This window comes from Euprymna scolopes, chromosome 24, assembly GCF_053919585.1.
Source record: "Euprymna scolopes isolate OS-2025 chromosome 24, ASM5391958v1, whole genome shotgun sequence".
In the NCBI taxonomy this organism is placed as follows: Eukaryota; Metazoa; Mollusca; class Cephalopoda; order Sepiida; family Sepiolidae; genus Euprymna; species Euprymna scolopes.
In genome coordinates this window covers 54001547-54020672 of record NC_136505.1, presented here as the reverse complement: position 1 = coordinate 54020672, position 19126 = coordinate 54001547, and the positions used below count along the sequence as shown (strand labels likewise).

The window sequence follows — 19126 nt, the reverse complement described above, 5'->3', positions numbered from 1 at the left end:
CTACTAAGGTTGCTTCTTTCTTCTTATCCCATATCACTATTCCAGGTTAAATAGCTCCGTAACACCATGATACCACATTGGTGTAGAATATAAAGCGATAAAGGTTGACTGCTAGTTGCCAAATGTTGCATGACGTGATAAAGGTTGAATGGTAGTTGTTAAACGCTGCATAAAGTGCTAAAGGTTGGTTTAATGGCAATTGTAAAAAGTTAAAGGTTGTATGCTACTTGCCAAAAGCTGCTTGACGTGATAAAGATTGAATGGTAATTGCCATAAGATGTGAAAATTACGTTTCTTGAAAGAAACAGCAAGAAAGAAACAGCAACGGTCGTAATATATATATTTTTTGAACTAGAAGCCATCACTGTTCATTGTTGCTTCTTGTACAAGTGACGTCACAGCTAATAAATTATTTAATTACTAATATATATAACAAATACTGACCCAACGGTTTTTGCTAATTTTAAAAATTGTTGGTAACTTAAGAAGCAATGAGAAATATGCCGTCATTTCTTATGCGCTAATGTTTATTCATTTCCGTGTAAAACAAAGGGAGGTAATTTAATATATACTCAATCGATTAATAGCATCGGCAGCAAGGAATTCAAGCAGTAATATTGTCTTTAGATAGGAAACATGTTTGGACTTTAAGTGTGAAGTTATAAATATAAAGTAATGTAGGTTGAAAGACAACGAAAAACGGTGATCTTGCAACGAGTGAGAAATTGAAAAGTCAAACTAAATAACATATACACCTAAAAACTTGAACCAAACGCATTGAATTTAATTTTCTACCGACCGGAATACTTTAACGTTCTTAAAATGTTTTCAGCTTTCTTTAATTTCCAAATAAGCTTTATTTAAAAGCGCCGTTTCTTCACTCGATAATCTAAAATGACTGCTTGACCCTGTGTTATCACTGACGCTTTATTTCTTAATATAAACAAATGACTTACCTTATCACTAATCCGAGTGGCAACCAATCCCAGAAAATACCGATTGACGATCAAATTAATTGATGATCTTCTTTGAAATTATATATATATATACATATATATATATATATATATGTATGTATGTATGTGTGTGTTTGTGTGTGTGTGTGTGTGTGTGTGTGCTCTTGCAATATTGCAAACGTAGTTGAGCACTGATAATTTCGCAGATCGGATGTTCTAGCCCGGATGTACTTCACCATTTAATTTTAATTTTTTCCCCATTAATGTGTTCAATTTACGATAAAAGCAGATTCGCCTTTTAAAATCGCCGCAAATAATTACTTCGGCGGCATTTGATGAACGGCATTATCATTATTGTTATTATTATTTTATTTTTTGCGAATTAGTCTACCGAGCAAATTATTCCTCGTAATATATAATAATCAATAGAGGATTCGTTCTATCATAAGACACACACAATCTGCATAATGTAAAATATCATGTGTAAACGAATTGTACGACTGGGCTAGTACTAATAAAGAGAGTTTAATTCTTATCACTTTCATAGGATAACAACGAGAAAATCCCAGTGCACATCTTTCATACTTACAATTTCCAGTTAATATCGCAGCGTTAGGTGTATCAGAAAGTGACCATTAAAATGATGATCAGAACTATAAAAATTCAACTTATTATTTTTCGAAGCTTATAACTACTTGAAAAATGAAATTCAAACCCTAATTTTTTTTTTCAATTAAAGGAACAAAGGCCAAAAATAAAAAAAAATAACAGGTTTAATAACAAATTATGCAATATTTGTTTTTTAAACCGTTTTCTTTAAAACATTATAAAGAAAATCAATATATTTTGGCTTGCTTATAAATACATGTATATATATATATATATATATATATATATATATATATATATATATATATATATATATATATAAATGCCAAAAAATAACTTACTTAAAAAATATTCTATTAAATGAGTAGTTCTATTATTCATTGTTAAGAATTCATCCATATTTATATTTTAAATGCCATGTATTTTTTTTTTAAATAAAAGGATTTTTTAAAGCGAGGGTCGTAGAAAATCGCATTTTCGTAACGTGTTTTGCGGCAAGCTTAAAAAGCTGCTGCTACTAATATGAAATTTATCAAATATGGATTCGTCCAAGTTATATAAATAATGTCTCTTTTTTATTACGTGTGTTAACCAAAATTAGTGTTTTTCGTCCTCCGTAGTTAAAAAGAAACGCACATTCACTTATAAGTTTTTCCCCTAAAACAAAAAATCCACTTCATTGATTTTTTAAAATTCTTTTAATGAAATACACGAGGTTTTGATTGATATATTTTAATACTTCTTTATCGACTGAATTTTTTTTTAAATATCTAAAAAAAGAAAACATTGAAAGAAATAGAAAAATTTGCCGTCAGCGTCTGGCATTTACTTGACGATATAAGCATAATATGAGCTTTCATTAAAAAAATCAACGTGGTTTAAAGACAAAAGGTTTTACAATTTGGACTTTACAGGTAAATTCCAAAAAAATATTCGTTTTTTTTGTTTTAAATTAGAATATTTTCTTTATTTATCTTTTATCTTAAATTTGTGATATATAAAACTTAGGTACATAAATTAATTATTAAAATTTTAATAGACATTTCAAAATGGTGGGGGTTAATTTAAAAAAACGTTTGCCTAAAATAGTATATTTAATTCATTGGAAAGAGCATAAAATTTTACATTGACCCTATAAATATCGTAAAAATTGAACCAATAGAAAAATTTTAATAGATTTTTAAAGTTTAAAAATTGAAAAATATTTAACTCGTAAAATTCAATTGATTTTATTACGTAAAAATGACTGCATGAAGGCACACCGGCATTTTGTAAACACTGTTTTGTTAAAAAATACAAAAAAATGATATTTCTATTATTTTTTAAGCAAATTTAATAGTTTATTTTGGAAGTATATTACCTACAGAAAATAAACAACCCAATTTAAAAAGAGAAATTACGAGTTTTTTATCGCAGTTTTCAGTTAGGGGTGTCAAAAATTCCTCCAAATTTCTGATACACTTACCGCAGCGTGTTTTCACGTAAGATTACGCACATTTTGTCACCGTTTAATTAATATTACAATTTTATTATGTTCGATTCGCTCTCCTAAGCACGTAATCCCACACTGGTGGTTACAAATATCTAACCGCCATTAAATCAAGTCTTCCCATAGAATATGAAATAACCGTGTATTTTTTTTATTTATAACCATACATAGCCACATGCCACTGAAAAAATATTTAACTTTTAAATACAGTCATTTTATACATATTAAGCTAGATTAAAAGCTTGAATTCACAAACGCTCCTATTTCATTCGGAATTTAACAGAATAACAGAATAGCCAGCAATCAGCATTTCTACATACACATTAACAATAGAACCATTCGCTCTTCAAGTTAAGAGTTGATATTTTCGAACACGACAAACAAACTATCGGTTCAGAATACATTTAACCAAACAAAACTTCTTACATTAGTGTTATAACGTTTTTATCCTCACTCATTTCAACATATATATGTATGAAGGCGCTCAACAGCTAATAATACATTTATTCCTCTTTACATTTTCTTTCTTACATAAAACGTTAAAACAGGATTCTATATAGCTTCTGGACATTTGTATTTAAGCAGATACTTCATTGGCTGCTACTACTATGATTATCGTTGTTTCTATTATTTATTTATTTATTTATTTATTTATTTAATTGCTGGCTGTAATACTCATCTTCATAGTTGCTGTTTTTTTTACATAGGCGTCACCACTTATCCAGGCCGATAGGCCACTCAAGGATAAGGGTTAAAGAGTGTAGAGTAGTCAAAAGGACAATATAGTAATCGATAGTAATGGAAGTTCGGTAAATTTGTTAACTTAAGTGGAACAGCTCATCAGAAACTTGTTCACGTTGGACTTGAAGACAACCATATTATAGACAGCTGGAAAGCAGGAAAACGGAAGAGAATTCCACAGGCGTACAATTCTAAGAAAGAAGCTTTGATCATGAAATCTATGTTTAGGTTTAGGCACAGATAAAGAGTGAGGGGAATTATTGATAGTGTTTTAAGCTAGTCGAGTGTTTCTTGTGAAAGTTTGGCGAGGGGGGACCATAGATTGAAGCTCAGTCGAACACCTTCCATGAAAATAACGATAAAGCAGAGACAAACTCGCAATATCTCTTCTGTGAGATAGAGGTTTCATGAAGTTTCGACTAACTATTCCTCTGGCTTTCGTCAAGTAGTTAACCACGACAGGATAGGAATGCCGAGTGTAACTGTATCCTTGGTAATCACTGTTTTTCATAGTTATTGGCATCTCACCATGTTTTGGCCAATTATTCCTCTGGCCGGCTTTGGGTAGGGTTGAAAACGCTATATATAAATAAATATACGAATGTCATATTCCAAAGGATTCCAATGATAAAATAATGTATTATTTTTATTATTGTTATTAGTACTACTATTATTAATTATTTTTATTATTATTAATGCTACTATTAAAATATAACAGTTTAATTTATATCAAAGGCACTTAAACGGAAAATAGACACGAAGTTTTTATCATTCAAACACTACCATGTTTGAATATATAGTTAACTGTTAGTTTTAATCATTAAGAATTGCTTTAAAGCTTCATTGCTCACCCATTTTGCGACTAAATTTAAAACAATTTTTATAGTTCATAGGCCACTTTCTCAGCTATATTTTGAAATGAAAATTTTCGATTTTTGTTTATTAAAGCTAAAATTATAATAAATTACTGGTGTTCAAAAGTGTTCAGAATAAGTAAGAAACGTAAGAAAAAGTAAGAATAAGTAAGAGAATTCTTTTGATTGACTGTTGATTACCATAGCAACTTTTTTGTCGTCGACACTTCATAAATCATAGCGGGAATGTCGCTCGCATGCCATCTTATTTGGATTATATAAATGATGCTATTTGCCTTGCTAGGGCTGATAATATTTTGCTTATGACGTCGCCCGTAAATTATATTTCTCTCTGTCTTTGTCCCTTCTTTCTGTTTATTTACTTGATTACGTCTTTTATTTGATTTTTTGTTTAGTCAATTTTAAAAGTTGGCAATAATTTTTTTATGGATTGTTGACAATGCGTATTATATTATTGAATACAAAAAGAAAATATTATTTCAAAGCAAAGTCTGGAAAAATCATGGATTATATAGAAAAATGCGAGTATGAAAAGTAATATGGTTTAGATTAAGCTTAGAAAAGTAAGAGGATTAGTTGTTAATAATGGAAAAGAAAAGGACAAGATATTCTAGTAAAAATATAATGGATTTATAACTTAAAATATTGCAGCATTAAGAATTGATTATATTATGTTAAATTGAGTTAAAAGAAAAAATAATGCTCATCTTTTTCTCATTTCTCTTATCGCCATAGTAACCGTCGCAGTCACCGTCGCCGTCGTCGTAGTAGTCAATAGTTTCAAATTTTACGCAAACTTATTAAAATTTAAAAACATAAATGCGACAACAATCAACTTTATTACGTTATAGGAAGGGGCTGTATTCGAGGAACCCCCCTTCTTCATTTTAACAATATTAACAAGTTTATAGCATCCCGAAGAATAAAAATTCTATTTCAATCACCATAATTATTTCATATTTAGTACACATTACACATTTTCTTAATATAAGTGTGCTATATTCATACGCTTACCCGTTAACAAATAGTTACTTGCTATGTGTATGCTTGCCGATTCTGACATGACGAAAAGTAACAGCTATTAGCCTTCTCCATATATATATATATATATATATATATATATATATATATATATATATATATATATATATATATATATATATATATATATAGCAACAATGGTACTTAGTAAAAACCTGAAGAAAGTGCTGAATACAATTGCAGAGCTAACATGGTAATTAGTAAAAACAGATTTTTATTATTCTATGTAAGACTAAAATACACTTGAAATATTATAACTCCTTATGCTATAGGATTTCGATGTCTACCATCTCTTCAGAAGAGATAATATTAACAAATAGTTATACTGGTTTACACCTTATTTGCTAAAGTCAATGAGACATGGAAAAATCACAATTAAAAGCTGTTTAAGGATTTAAATGTCATAGAGTAAGGGAAGTTAACGAAAATGATATAAAAATTCGCATGCAAATTGCATGGTAAAATCCGAAGTGAATGTCTTTGATAGAAATATGGTAAAGTGACCCAAACTAAATGAATGATTAAAATTTGATTTATTTGCTTTATCTTGTATATTAAGCAATTTTTACTTAGATGGGATAATACTTATAGAATATTACTGCTAATAATATTTTGTAAAATTTATAATCACAGGTTTCCATACCAGTAGATTGTTAGATAATTTTATTTTGGAGTATATATATATATATATATATATATATATATATATATATATATATATATATATATATATATATATATAAGATATAAAAAATAATTTAAAAAAACAAACTTTCAACTATTTTTCCAAGGAACACACATTTGTCTCTAATGAGTTTTATTGCGGGTTTCCGCTATTCAGCGAAACACGTGTAACACGTACTATGTAAGTAAATGAATAAACTACTATGAGTATGAATTAAATATATACTTTTGTTTTGGAATGATAAGAAGTAATACACACATACACGCACGCACACACACACACACACACACACACACACATATATATATATATAATATATATATGAATAATTGAAAGTCTTACCTTCATTATTTTCATGGTTGACATTTTTACGCCTTTTTCGTCTCAGATTTCTTTCAATCCCTTTTGCAAACCATTTCGCATTCTAGAAACAGCCGTTCATCATTGATTTATCGCTGATAAGGACCGATGCAGATTTTTATGAAATTTGAATGAAATAAATCTTCTGAGAATCAGCTGTGCTTTCCATATTCTTCAAATTGACGTGTTTTTTCCCCTCGCTGTTTTGAGTGGCTGTGTTAGAGTATTGGATTGTTCTTCACGTCAACGATCTCTTTATATCATTGACGGACATGAGCCAATCTGTTGGACGTGGATGAATTACATAGTTTCAATCATGTAACGCACGACTGATATCAGATTTAATTTTAGAATATCACCTCTTGGATAAGAAATCACCAGTTCATAGATGAAGATATATTGTACTTCAGTTTTATTCTGAACTGAATTTGTTGCATAAATCCAATTCCCATTTCAATAACAGCATCGAAGTAATAACAGTTTTTTTGAGAGGTGTTCAATTTTTTTTACCCAGATCAAACTAGATAAATGATAAGGATTTTTCCAAAATAACGTTTTATAATCCCGTAAACGATAGTATATTTTACGAGATGACAATAGTTCATTGAAATGCGGATGCTGGTACAATGCATTTTACGTTTATGCCATACTAAGCGGCTTTCAGGTCTAATTGTACAACATTGAAATGGTCTTGAAAACATCTTTTACATGGTTTGTACTTTTGTTCCAGTTTTATTTCCTTTGGTATTTGGAACTTAGTTGTCTTTAGGATTTTGTTCAGAAATTACTTCCCTTTGAGATTAAAAAAAAAAAAAAATCTCCTTATTTTTTACCGCATAGGAAATAACGATTTGATTTTACAGAGTTGAGTTTTTTTTAGTTCTGTTAAATTGAGGATGCATGCGCAAATGATAAGGAAAAATAATTTTATAATTCATAACGATGGCCGAAGTTTAAAAAAAATACATTCAATATAAAATATTATGCAATGGATTTCATTAAAGTTAGAAGCACTAGCATATTGGCTAAAAACTGTTCCAAGGTTTTTCTTTAAAATAGAATTATTAGAAATGCTGTTTTCACGTCGCGAAATCAAAAAGAGATGACTTAACAATGTTGCAAAGTCGCATTACATCTGTATATTTAATTTTTAAATTAATTTTTTTAACTAAAAGAAGCATCGCAGTTATTCAATTCTCTTAAAAATAAAACAAAAGAAAACTCACTCACGCACGCACACATAAAGAGAAAGAGAAATGTGTATATATATATATATATATATATTTAATATGCATGTATATATATATAATATGCATGTATATATATAATATGCATGTATATATATATATATATATATATAATATGCATGTATATATATAACATGCATATATATAACATGCATATATATATGTATATATATATATATATATATATATATATATATATATATATATATACTTATCATTTTAGTAATGTATTTCTAAAACGTCATGAGCATGTTCGACCAGCTAGTTTTTAGTAAGTAGAGAACTCTTCAGGTTATATAGCAAAGTTTGCAATAATAAATATATATATATATATATATATATATATATATATATATATGTGTGTGTGTGTGTGTGGTGGGTGGGTGGTTGTACGCCGAATCGTAGAAACTTCGACATTGATATCTAAAGGCGCGTATGATTCACTGGGGAAGATGTACTCCCAAATAAACTCGCCTGGCGAGTAGGCGAAAAGGCGCTACTCATGTAATGGTGTTTCGGCAACCTGCTGCAAGATGCTTTCCATGAACCTGCATGTCCAGCACATGTCTGCTGCGGCGAATGGTGACATCTGAAGTATGTGCCACCTTCGTAGCTAGGGCTGGTTCAATCCTAATGAGCAAAATGTATATTCGTATCCGAGTTCTGCCAACGACGATATACACAGACAGGCATATGCATCAGTGTGTGTGTATATATATATCAATAATTATTGTTCATTAAAACGTATATATGGAGATAGGAATATATATATATATATATATATATATATATATATATATATATATATATATATATATATATATGTATATATATATGCGCAAAAATACACGCATATATATGAGTGTATTTGTATAGATAAATAGATAATTTTATATTTTAATAAATTATGAAAGGTCTATGTAATTTTCTCTGAGATTACTTGACTCGGAAACATATCGTTGTTGTTTTTTTTCTCTATATAATTCATTTTGGACAGGTGTCTTATTTACATTTTATTCAAATGTTCCGGAATGCATCCGTCAATGTTTTTTTTATTTCCTTCGATTTATTCAAAGAGAAAACATGTTGTAGAATTAAGAAAAAAATGTATTGTTGATTTTTCAAATGATTCGTGGGCTTTTAATGTATGTTTCATTTTAAAATTTATATCTGAATGTTTGGACAGGAATTAGCAAAGGCTTTCATCTTCAAATCTCATCCACAATAATACTTTAATCTTTTTTTCGTATTTCTCAAACCGAATAATAAAGATATTCATCAGCATTAAAAGTTGTCGAAGATTTGTTATTTTTTTTAATAAAAATTATGGAGGTCAAAGTTCAATCTCTTTTACTGCGTTGATGAATTTAATAGTCATATGTATTTGGTAAGAGACGGATGTTTTCAAACTCTACACCAGCCTTTAAAAGGTGACTTTATTTTCCAACTGTAACAACAAAAACAGAAACAAAATCAATCACAACCTGTTTTAGCGGAGGTAATTAAAGGTTTAGTAAACTGACTTAAATTATGTCGAATTTTAAATTATTTCTATGAACAAGATCCCAAATCATAAATAATAAAATATTCATTTTACGCAGTCAAATTTGTCAAAGATATTCTTACATAATTTCTCATTGTTCCAATAGTTAAATTCGGTAAACAATTAATTACTTCTGAAATGTAATGTCTCTAAAATGAATGACTTACAAATAAATTATGCATGTAATATTTATAATTACTTTCTTAATTGTGCAAATACAATTTTGCTTCTTTTGTTTGGAATTAAAAAAATGTAAAATAAAATACGAGAAAAACTTTAATTAAAAAAAAAAACAAAAAAAACTAGAAGTAAAGTTTGAACCTGAATCAAACAAGTTTAGAGACTTCCACCTCTTAAAAACGATCGCTCATTTCACTCAATATATTGTACAGTGTTTTGTATATCTGTTGGCTCTGGCTATCTAGTGTCGATGGAAACAAGTTCAAAATTTGCCTAAACCCGACCCTAAATACTCTGCCAATGTTTTTTTCCCCCCCAAGAAATTCTTTTGGGAAAACATCTTTCCGTTATGAGTGATGGCTGTCGTAGGGTTATTGCTTCGTCCTTACCGCGCTAACCGCAATCAGATTATTCAACGGTTGTTCATCTATTGCTGGCTATTGTAACTGGTGCTTTTTTCGCTCACATTATCGACAGGTACCTGGTGGAAGCACGTGTTGAATACATTGTAAAGATGTTCGATCCGTAAAGATAATATTCCGTATATGATCGGATTAAGCGCGCTGTGACTCATATACATCACTTTGACGACGTACAGAGCCGCATCCCAGCGTATTGTGTAATTGCTGTAAATCCGTACCAAATTGATGATGAAGTAAGGCGTAAGACAGGTGAAAAAGCCTACACTGACAGTTAGAGCCATTGTGAGAACTCGTCTTTTTGATGTCGACAAGAGAGATTGCTTGATTGAGATTCGATTAGTATTGACCGACGCGTTATTGTGATGTATCTGCAGTATATCCTTGGCCCGACTGAATACAACTCGGGTAATGTTTGAGTAGCAGTACAACATTATCGCTCCTGGGATTACAAGAATATACGAAGTCACGAAAGTGAAATACGCTTTGCGTTGCCATTCGTTTGTATAGCCTTTGCTGACACATTTTAGTCGTGTACTACCATCCGGCTTCGTCGTTTTCACACGAACGAAGATAAGTAACTGTGGCATAGCGAAGATGAAAGCCATAACCCATGCCGTGATGACTTTCATTCGAATCTTGGGCCGGCTGCTCAGCGATTCAAACGGTTTAACGATCATCTGGTATCGATCGATACCCATAACGGTCATCAGAAATGAGGTGCTGGCTAGCGTGACCAACTGCAGGTAGACGCTGATCTTGCACATGGCCATCCCGAGCACCCACTCACCGTACGCTATAAAGATGATCTCGGTAGTCATCGTTACCATGGCCACCATCAGATCTCCGATTGCGAGGTTCACAAGAATGATTTCCACCCGTTTCACACGGCAATGCCTTTTGCAGACGATGACGGCTATGAGAGTCACATTACCCACAGTTGCAGCAATAATAATGCACACTATGGAGATAATACGCCGGAAGTTTTCATGTAACGAAAGCGATGCGTAAAAGGTCACTTCCGAGTCGTTTTCATTGAACTCCATAATTAACAAATTTTCAGATGTTGTGAATTAGACTTTTATGCGGAGTTTTAAAAATAACGCTCTAAGCATGCATATATATATATATATATATATATATATATATATATATATATATATATATATATGTATGTATGTATGTATGTATGTATGCACGTGTGCTGTTCTAGTCAGTTGTATATAGTCTAATAGCAGAATAAAGTTCTATCAATAATTTTTCAGCAAATTTTTGTAGACGTAGCAGTCACAGTTACAAGATCCGTATTTTCCAGTCGTTTCTTTGACGATGCAAGTAACGTTGCTTTTTTTTTTTATCTTAATAAGGGTGCAGATTCGATTATTCATGGTTCCCGTCATGTAATAATCTGGTTTTCTGAAATTAAAATACACAAAAAATTAATTAAAAAATAAAAATACCCCAAGCATAAATAACGAGTTGAAGTTAGATTTTCGGCACATCAATTTAACAATTTTTTTTTTTTTACTTTAAACTATTATTCTTTTTAATCAGTAATTTGTACACATTATTTCCACTTATAATATGCACACATAAACGCACACGTACACAAACCCACACACACATATATAAGATAAGTTACATCATATCTTTTAAAATATATTAACGGCTATATGACATTGAACAAATATTACCCTCTTTTTAAACCCTATACGTTTTTTAAATTTCCAACGGCTTTTTTCGTTCTGAAATAGAAGAAACATACATTTCATTACAATATATATATATATATATATATATATATATATATATATATATATATATATATATATATATATATATATAATCGAATATTGTACTGGTTTCATTTTCTCTTAATTTCATTCTATCTAGAAGAAGTCTTACAATAAAGACAAAACGTTGATAAACACATAACTTGGTTTGTTCCTGTTTATCTCTCTATCTCGTCGGAATACTATTTCCATTGTTCTCATATATATATATATATATATATATATATATATATATATATATATATATATATATAAAAGGTACATTGTCTATGTGTGTCTGTGTGTGTGTGTCTGTGTGTTCATTCCCTATAAACTCCAAAACGGCTGGACCGATTTTTTGTGAAATTTTACATAAATGTACTTTTATGTGTCTGGGAGTGTTCTTAGCTAGGATTTTCATCGGAATGCGACTGATAAGTATCGAAAATCGATAATCGAAAAATTCGATTAAAGAGAGGATAGTCTGACTTTGACGAAAGTTAACATCCTTATGCAATCAAACATCAAGTGCATTTGAGAAGTTTTATTACCGCCCAAGCTAAAAGGCTTGACGTATGAAATCAACAGTAAATTCTTTTATAAGACAGGGCGTGTACCAAATGAATGTTTGTGTTTAGAGCACAACTTAACCCCGATGCATGACTTTTACATTTTAATCTATTATTCAAGTCATTATATAAAAATAATTTTATAAAATCAACAGTAGATTCTCTACAATGCAACGTAAAGTAAAATATATTGCAGGGACGCATGTAAATATTTCTTCCGGTGCACCGTGGTGGGTTCCTGACTAAAGCAGGCACTAAATCAATTTTATTGGAAAAAAATAGGTGATTTCACCAATGTCACTGACAATAAATGCATTGAGATAATGTGGAATTGATTTTCGTTCAATGTCAAGCAACATCGAGTTTCTCTACTAGGTGGTAGAATAAAACTTCTATAAATTAAGTCTATATCTTACAGTTCTGAATATTTTAAATGAGGATTGACTATTCGTATTATTTCGATTCTTTGGACTTCTGCTCCTATCTTGAATTATTTTCACAATATTTCAATCTATGTAACTCCCGACGTTTTTCAGGGGTATCTTGTCGAACTCGGTAATTTTTCTGTCTAACTCAAATATCTGTATGGACTTTCGGCGGGAATCATGTATTTAATCCACCGGAGGTAAAATGCTCTCGTTCCGTCGGCCACGACCGGATAAAAGTTCTAAGTAATTCACTCGTGTATTTTTGTGCTTTGTCTGAACTGAGGATTGAACCTTCATCCCCCAGAAGAGTGTAACTTTTACAACTGAATCATGCCAATAAATAAGCGCTGAAGATTATTGCGTAGATTAAATAAAGGGTTTCGTTCGAAATTCCCAACATGTTTCCGAGTTGGATAAAAAGATTCCTGAGTTCAAAAAGGTACAACTGAAAAAAAAATCGGAGGTTTGGCGTTGTGAAATTAGCACTCGATTTAAGAATAGTAGTCAGAAGAATCCAAATATTACGAACTTGGTATCTGCATGAAATCTGGGTCTGGAGTAGATCTGAAACATTACCGCCATAAGCTTGGAGAAATCTATTTAAAACTAAATTTAGCTTCCGGTCGTTGGACAAACTTGTAATAAGTAATACATGAAGAGTCGGACGCTGTACTTTCTCAGCATGTCTGTCCGTATGTAAACGTAACATTTAAACAATGCAGCTGAAGTCACCAATCTGTGTTATGATGTCATAAATATATATGACGTCATCAGGTCGTCAGCTATAAATTATTGTTTTCTTTTATCTTTTACTAAACCTAAACCATAATAGTACGCCATAATCACGTTGGCACATCGGTTCCTGTTGAATCACTGAAGTTAAGTTACGTTGAACCTGGTCAGTGCTAAATGGGTAATCACTTGGCACTTTCAGGTGCTGTATATATTTTTTTTTACACAGTGGTCACCACTTATCAAGGTCCGGAAGCCACTCAGGAATAAGGGTTATTGCAAGTACAGTATGTTAGTGTGGAGATTTGATGAAGTGTTTACTTAAGGGCGCGGTTCATTAGGAATTTGTTAACATTGGACTTGAAGACATCCAAGTTGTAGTCAGGTGGGAAGCAGGCAGACGGAACAGAGTTCCACAGGCGTGCAGTTCTAAGAAAGAAGCTTTGTTCATGGAATCTACGTTTTGATTTAGGCACAGATAAAGAGTGGGGGAAATTTTTCACAGTGGATTCAGCTAGACGGATGTTTTTCGTGAAAGATTGGCGAAGGGGGGCCAGAGATTGGAGTTCAGACGAGCACCTGCCATAGAAATAACGATAAAACTAGGATAGGCTCGCAACGTCTCTTCTTTTGGGAGAGAGATTGCAGGGTAGAGAAAATGGCATCCCCCACTAAGCCACGAAGTCTATTTTATACTCTGTCAAGGCAGGAACGGTTGTTTTTAGCAGCTCCTGTCCAGATATGGCAGCAGTATTCCATCCTTGGACGTACTTGGCTTTTATATAGATAGAGAATTGCATCAGTAGTGAGATATCTTCTGGAGCGGTAGAAGGATCCCACCATCTTTCCAGCGACCTTGGCAACAGACTTGATGTATGTGTTTCAGACCAGGAGTAAATGACAACCCCAGAAGCTTGTCAAAACACGGGGCTTCTACCAGACGAGAGCCATCCATTTCAATTGATGCCAGATGGGGATCAGAGCGTTGATGATGTAAAGATAGGAGTTTGGTTTTAGATGCATTAAAGGTAACCAGCCACGACTTCCCCCACTAAACCACGCGCTCGAGATCAGAGGAGAGAGAATCAGAGAGGAATTTGTCATTTACAGCCTTTGATGTGTTGCCGTAGATGGTCGTGTCATCAGCATAGATGTCAACGAATGATTTAAGTATGTGTTTAGGGAGGTCATTGATGTGGATCAGGAAGAGAGTTAGGCCCAGGATTGACCCTTGAGGGACTCCAGCATTAATACTCCGCTTATCCTCGTATTGTTTCCAGTCGTCCTGAATGTGTCCTTGCCATTAGACTTAAACAGTGTCGATTGAGAAGAGGTGTTGGTGAGAAATGCGCAACCCCTGCCACACAATTTCATGCGTAGTTGCTCTTACAGGGGGTATCCTTTGTTTTTCGAGACCTAACGGAAGCATCGAGTAATTAATAAATCTAAATGTTTGATTATATTTTATACGGTCAAAATATGTTACGCTCATACGGTATATATACCATTTCTCAAACTCTTTCGGATAAACCTTGCTACGGTTTAATTGCATATGAAGTTTTCTGAGTTCATAACAAAATGAATACAATTTAATATACGTGTACGAGGTGCCTTAAATAAGTTTCCATAGTTTTTTGTATGGCCACTTTTATTGATAGTATAGACAGGAAACGCTAATCCCCTTCGCAGTAATCTCTTCCCTCCGGCTGTGATGCACTTGGTGTGCCGTTCCAACAACTTCTGGAAGGCTCCATGGAAGTCCTCTTGTGTGAGCGTGTCAGTGACCCTCGTCACAGCATCTTTCATTTCTCCAATTGTCTTAACGACAAACTCTAAGGTTTTCCTTGAGCTTGGGGAATAACTAAAAGTCATAGGGAGCAAGATCTGGAGTATAGGGAGGGCGAAGAACTGTCTTGATGTCCACTTTGATTAAATAATCTGTGACAAGGATGGAGTTTTGGATTGGTGCATTGTCATGGTAGAAATGCCACTGACCCGATTTGAAGAGTGCTGGACACTTTAGACAGAATCTTAACTAATTATTAATTTTGCACCCAAAAAAAGTCATGCTGACTGTATGATGGTCTGCGATCGGTCTCACCAATTACAGTTTTTTTTGAATGCAGGCGAACCATTACGGCGGAGAAGTACTGTCACCAAATCGATGAAATGCATCAGAAACTTCGACAGCTCCTATTCAACAGAAAATGTCTTATTTTCATCAACAACAATACCCGACCGCACGTTGCTAAACCGACCCTACAGAAGTTGAACGAATTGGGCTACGAAACTCTACCTCATCCGCCTTACTCTCCAGACCTCTCACATATCAATTACCACTTTTTCAAGCATCCTGGCAACTTTCTCGGAGAGAAACGCTTCAAAAACCTAAGCGATACTCCAAACGCCTTCAGTGACTTCATCGCCACCAGAACGCAAAATATTTAGGTTACTCGCATAAATCTACCTGTTCTACGTTGGCAAAAGTGTGCTGAGTCTGTTGGTGTATATTCCGATTAATGGACTTTTGTTTGAGCCAAAATATGTTTATCTGAATATTAAAGTTAAAAACCGCAAGAACTTTCTGTCAACCTGGTCATAAATGTAAATAAGAATATAAATATATAAATAAAATATTAATAACAGAGAAGATGAACGGTAAGTATGCATAGTTGATTTTTTTTTTACATGGAGTTCAACACTTATCAAGGCCCAATTGCCACTCAGGGATAAGGGTTATTGTGTGTACAGTACTCAATGGGATAGCAATAGTATTGGAGAATTGATAAGGTGTCATTACTTGGGGGGGGGCGGTTCATCAGGAATTTGTTTTTGTCAACCTAATGATAAATGCAAATAAGAATATAAATATACAAATAAAATATTAATAACAAAAAAGATGAACGATAAGTATGCATAGTTGATTCGTCCGAATTATATAGATGCAGTAGATTTGTAAAAAACAATATTTCTTTTTGGAGACAAGGACGAATAACACAGGTAATAAATTTATTGATAACATGAATAGGTTCCCCTGATTAATCTGGAGCTAAAAGAAAAAAAAAGAAAAAGAAACAAACAAAAAATAGATCCATTATTCAAAACATTTTTTGTTTTGTTTGATCAACTCTGCTAGGGAGCCATTATTTAATATACCGTAATGTTTTTAAATCCTCGCAACAGTTTCATGGTAAACAGCGGATAATCCCCGAACACCTAAGACTATTGTGAGTTCGAGAAAGCAGGGTTGTTCAACGATTGTGGGGGATAAAATGAATTACTGACACGATTTTCACAGGAAAGACTAAAAATTATTTTTTGTAAAACATATTTTTCTATAGTTTTCAAGGTTTATAAGTTTCCAAGTCTCTCTCCTTCTCTCTATCTCTCTCTCTCTCTCTCTCTCTCTACATATATATATATATATATTGTCTGCATTAATTACTATTAAAGCATAACTGTAGGTCGAACGGATGCCATAATGTTTAGTTTATTTCACATTTATTATACAAAAGCACATACAAAATTTCAGAGAGAACGGCCCAGTCGTTTTCAAGTATTTATACTGGCGTCCCGTAGGGTGTCCACCATGGGCCCAACTTTCTTCCTGATCTTCATCAATGATCTCCCAAATCACATTCTTCGACAATTCGTAGACATTAGGTGAATACACTATTATCAATGGTCTATGGCAACATTTGAAAGGTTGCAAATGAATAAAATCTCTCTTATTTTCTCTCTTTCTTCTGTTCTTGAGCACGCGGTGCAATGGGGAAAGTTTGCTGGTTAATTTGAATGCATCTAAAATCAAACTTCTATCTTTCAATCATTAACGCTCTAAGTCCGCCTGGCATCAACTGAAATGAATGACCTTCGTATCTCCTCTTCTGATGAGAAGCATTAGGCTTCGAAATACCATGGCATAAAGAGTTTTTAATTATCCTACTTTTAATTTATACTCCTTATTGAATAAAGGAATAAATCTATATGCATTAGTGTATATTTTTATGTTGTCATCTTATTTATTTAATTGATACTCTATATAAGCTCCAAAGCAATTTGTTGAGTTTTGCATTATCCAAATAAGTCTCCTCTTAAAGAGCAGATATTATTCTTATTCGATTAACTCTATCATATACATACACTAGAGCCTGTAGGAATTTAAAAATTATTATAGTAATAATAATGTCATCCCCTTTAAGAACTAGTTTCTTATTGTTGAGTACCTTAAAGTTGAAATGCTACTTTGAATTTGTGGGCGAAGAAAATCGGTACTTATAGTTCGGTATATCTCTCTAGTAACAGTGACAGCATTTTCATCTTGATCTTCCAAAAAATAAGGCCCAATGATCTTCTTTCTTACTGTAGATCATACAGTGCACTATATGGGTTGCCAGTTCTGTCGATTAATTGCCCTTAGATTTTCAGAGCCCTCAAATCTATAATTTTGTTTGTTAACGAATCAATTCAAATGGAAATGTGCTTCGTCTGATATAATCAACTTTTGCAGAAGATTGGGGTAATTTTGGAAAACTTCTTGCATTTCAACTGCATTTTGAACCCTTGTTTAAAAAATCTTCAGGCTTCAAGTGTTGAACCAAGTTGAACTTTATAAGAAAATAGTTTTTAAAATGTGCAGAATATTGTATAGTGAGTTTGGGTATCTCCCAAGTTGTGTGGAATGTCGTCGAATCGATGTTTCAGGATGCTGCCCCACGCTCTCTTGTATTCTTTTTCTATTTTCATTTGCGATGACGTTTCGATGTCTTCCAGCTCGCAGATAATCGCATACTTAATCAAATTAGCGCACAACGTTTTTTTTTTACATAGGCGTCACCACTTATCAAGGCCGATAGGCCACTCAAGGATAAGGGTTAAAGAGCGTACAGCAGTCAAAAGGACAATATAGTAATCGATAGTAATGGAAGTTCGGTAAATTTGTTAATTTAAATGGAACGTCTCATCAGAAACTTGTTCACGTTGGACTTGAAGACAACCATATTATAGATGGCTGGAAAGCAGGAAAACGGAAGACAATTCCACAGGCGTGCAGTTCTAAGAAAGAAGCTTTGATCATGGAATCTTTGTTTAGGTTTAGGCACAAATAAAGAGTGGGGGTGAATTATTGATAGTGTTTTAAGCTAGTCTAGTGTTTCTTGTGAAAGTTTGGCGAGGGGGACCATAGATTGAAGCTCAGTCGAACACTTTCCATGAAAATAACGATAAAGAAGAAACAAACTCGCAACATCTCTTCTGTGAGATAGAGGTTGTAGCGAAGAGAAAAGGACATCTCCCACCAAGCCACGAAGTCTATTTTGGAGCCTATCAAGGCAGGTCAAGTCTTTTCTTGCAGCTCCTGCCCATATGTGGCAACAGTACTCCATACTTTGACGTATCTGGCTCTTATATAGATAGAGAATTGCATCAGCAGTGAGCTATCTACTAGATCGATAGAAGGATCTGGCAATTTTTCCAGCGGC

The 19126-nt window shown here is 32.8% G+C and overlaps 1 protein-coding gene across 3 annotated transcripts in view; it reads right to left on the bottom strand.

The window, feature by feature from the left end:
• Positions 1 to 19126, bottom strand: part of LOC145246708 (neuropeptide S receptor-like) — a 39527-nt gene that overhangs the window by 15951 nt on the left and 4450 nt on the right. The window contains exons 1-2 of one of the 3 annotated variants that reach the window (XM_080108440.1): positions 13444 to 13636; positions 6739 to 11561 (exon numbers count right to left, since the gene is read on the bottom strand). In XM_080108440.1, coding sequence (XP_079964566.1) covers positions 10154 to 11191 — 1038 coding nt within the window. In that variant the 5' untranslated portion in view covers positions 11192 to 11561; positions 13444 to 13636 and the 3' untranslated portion in view covers positions 6739 to 10153. Of the gene's footprint in view, positions 1 to 6738; positions 11562 to 13443; positions 13637 to 19126 lie in introns of those variants that run through there. The other 2 variants (XM_080108441.1, XM_080108442.1) reach the window with 2 other exon arrangements.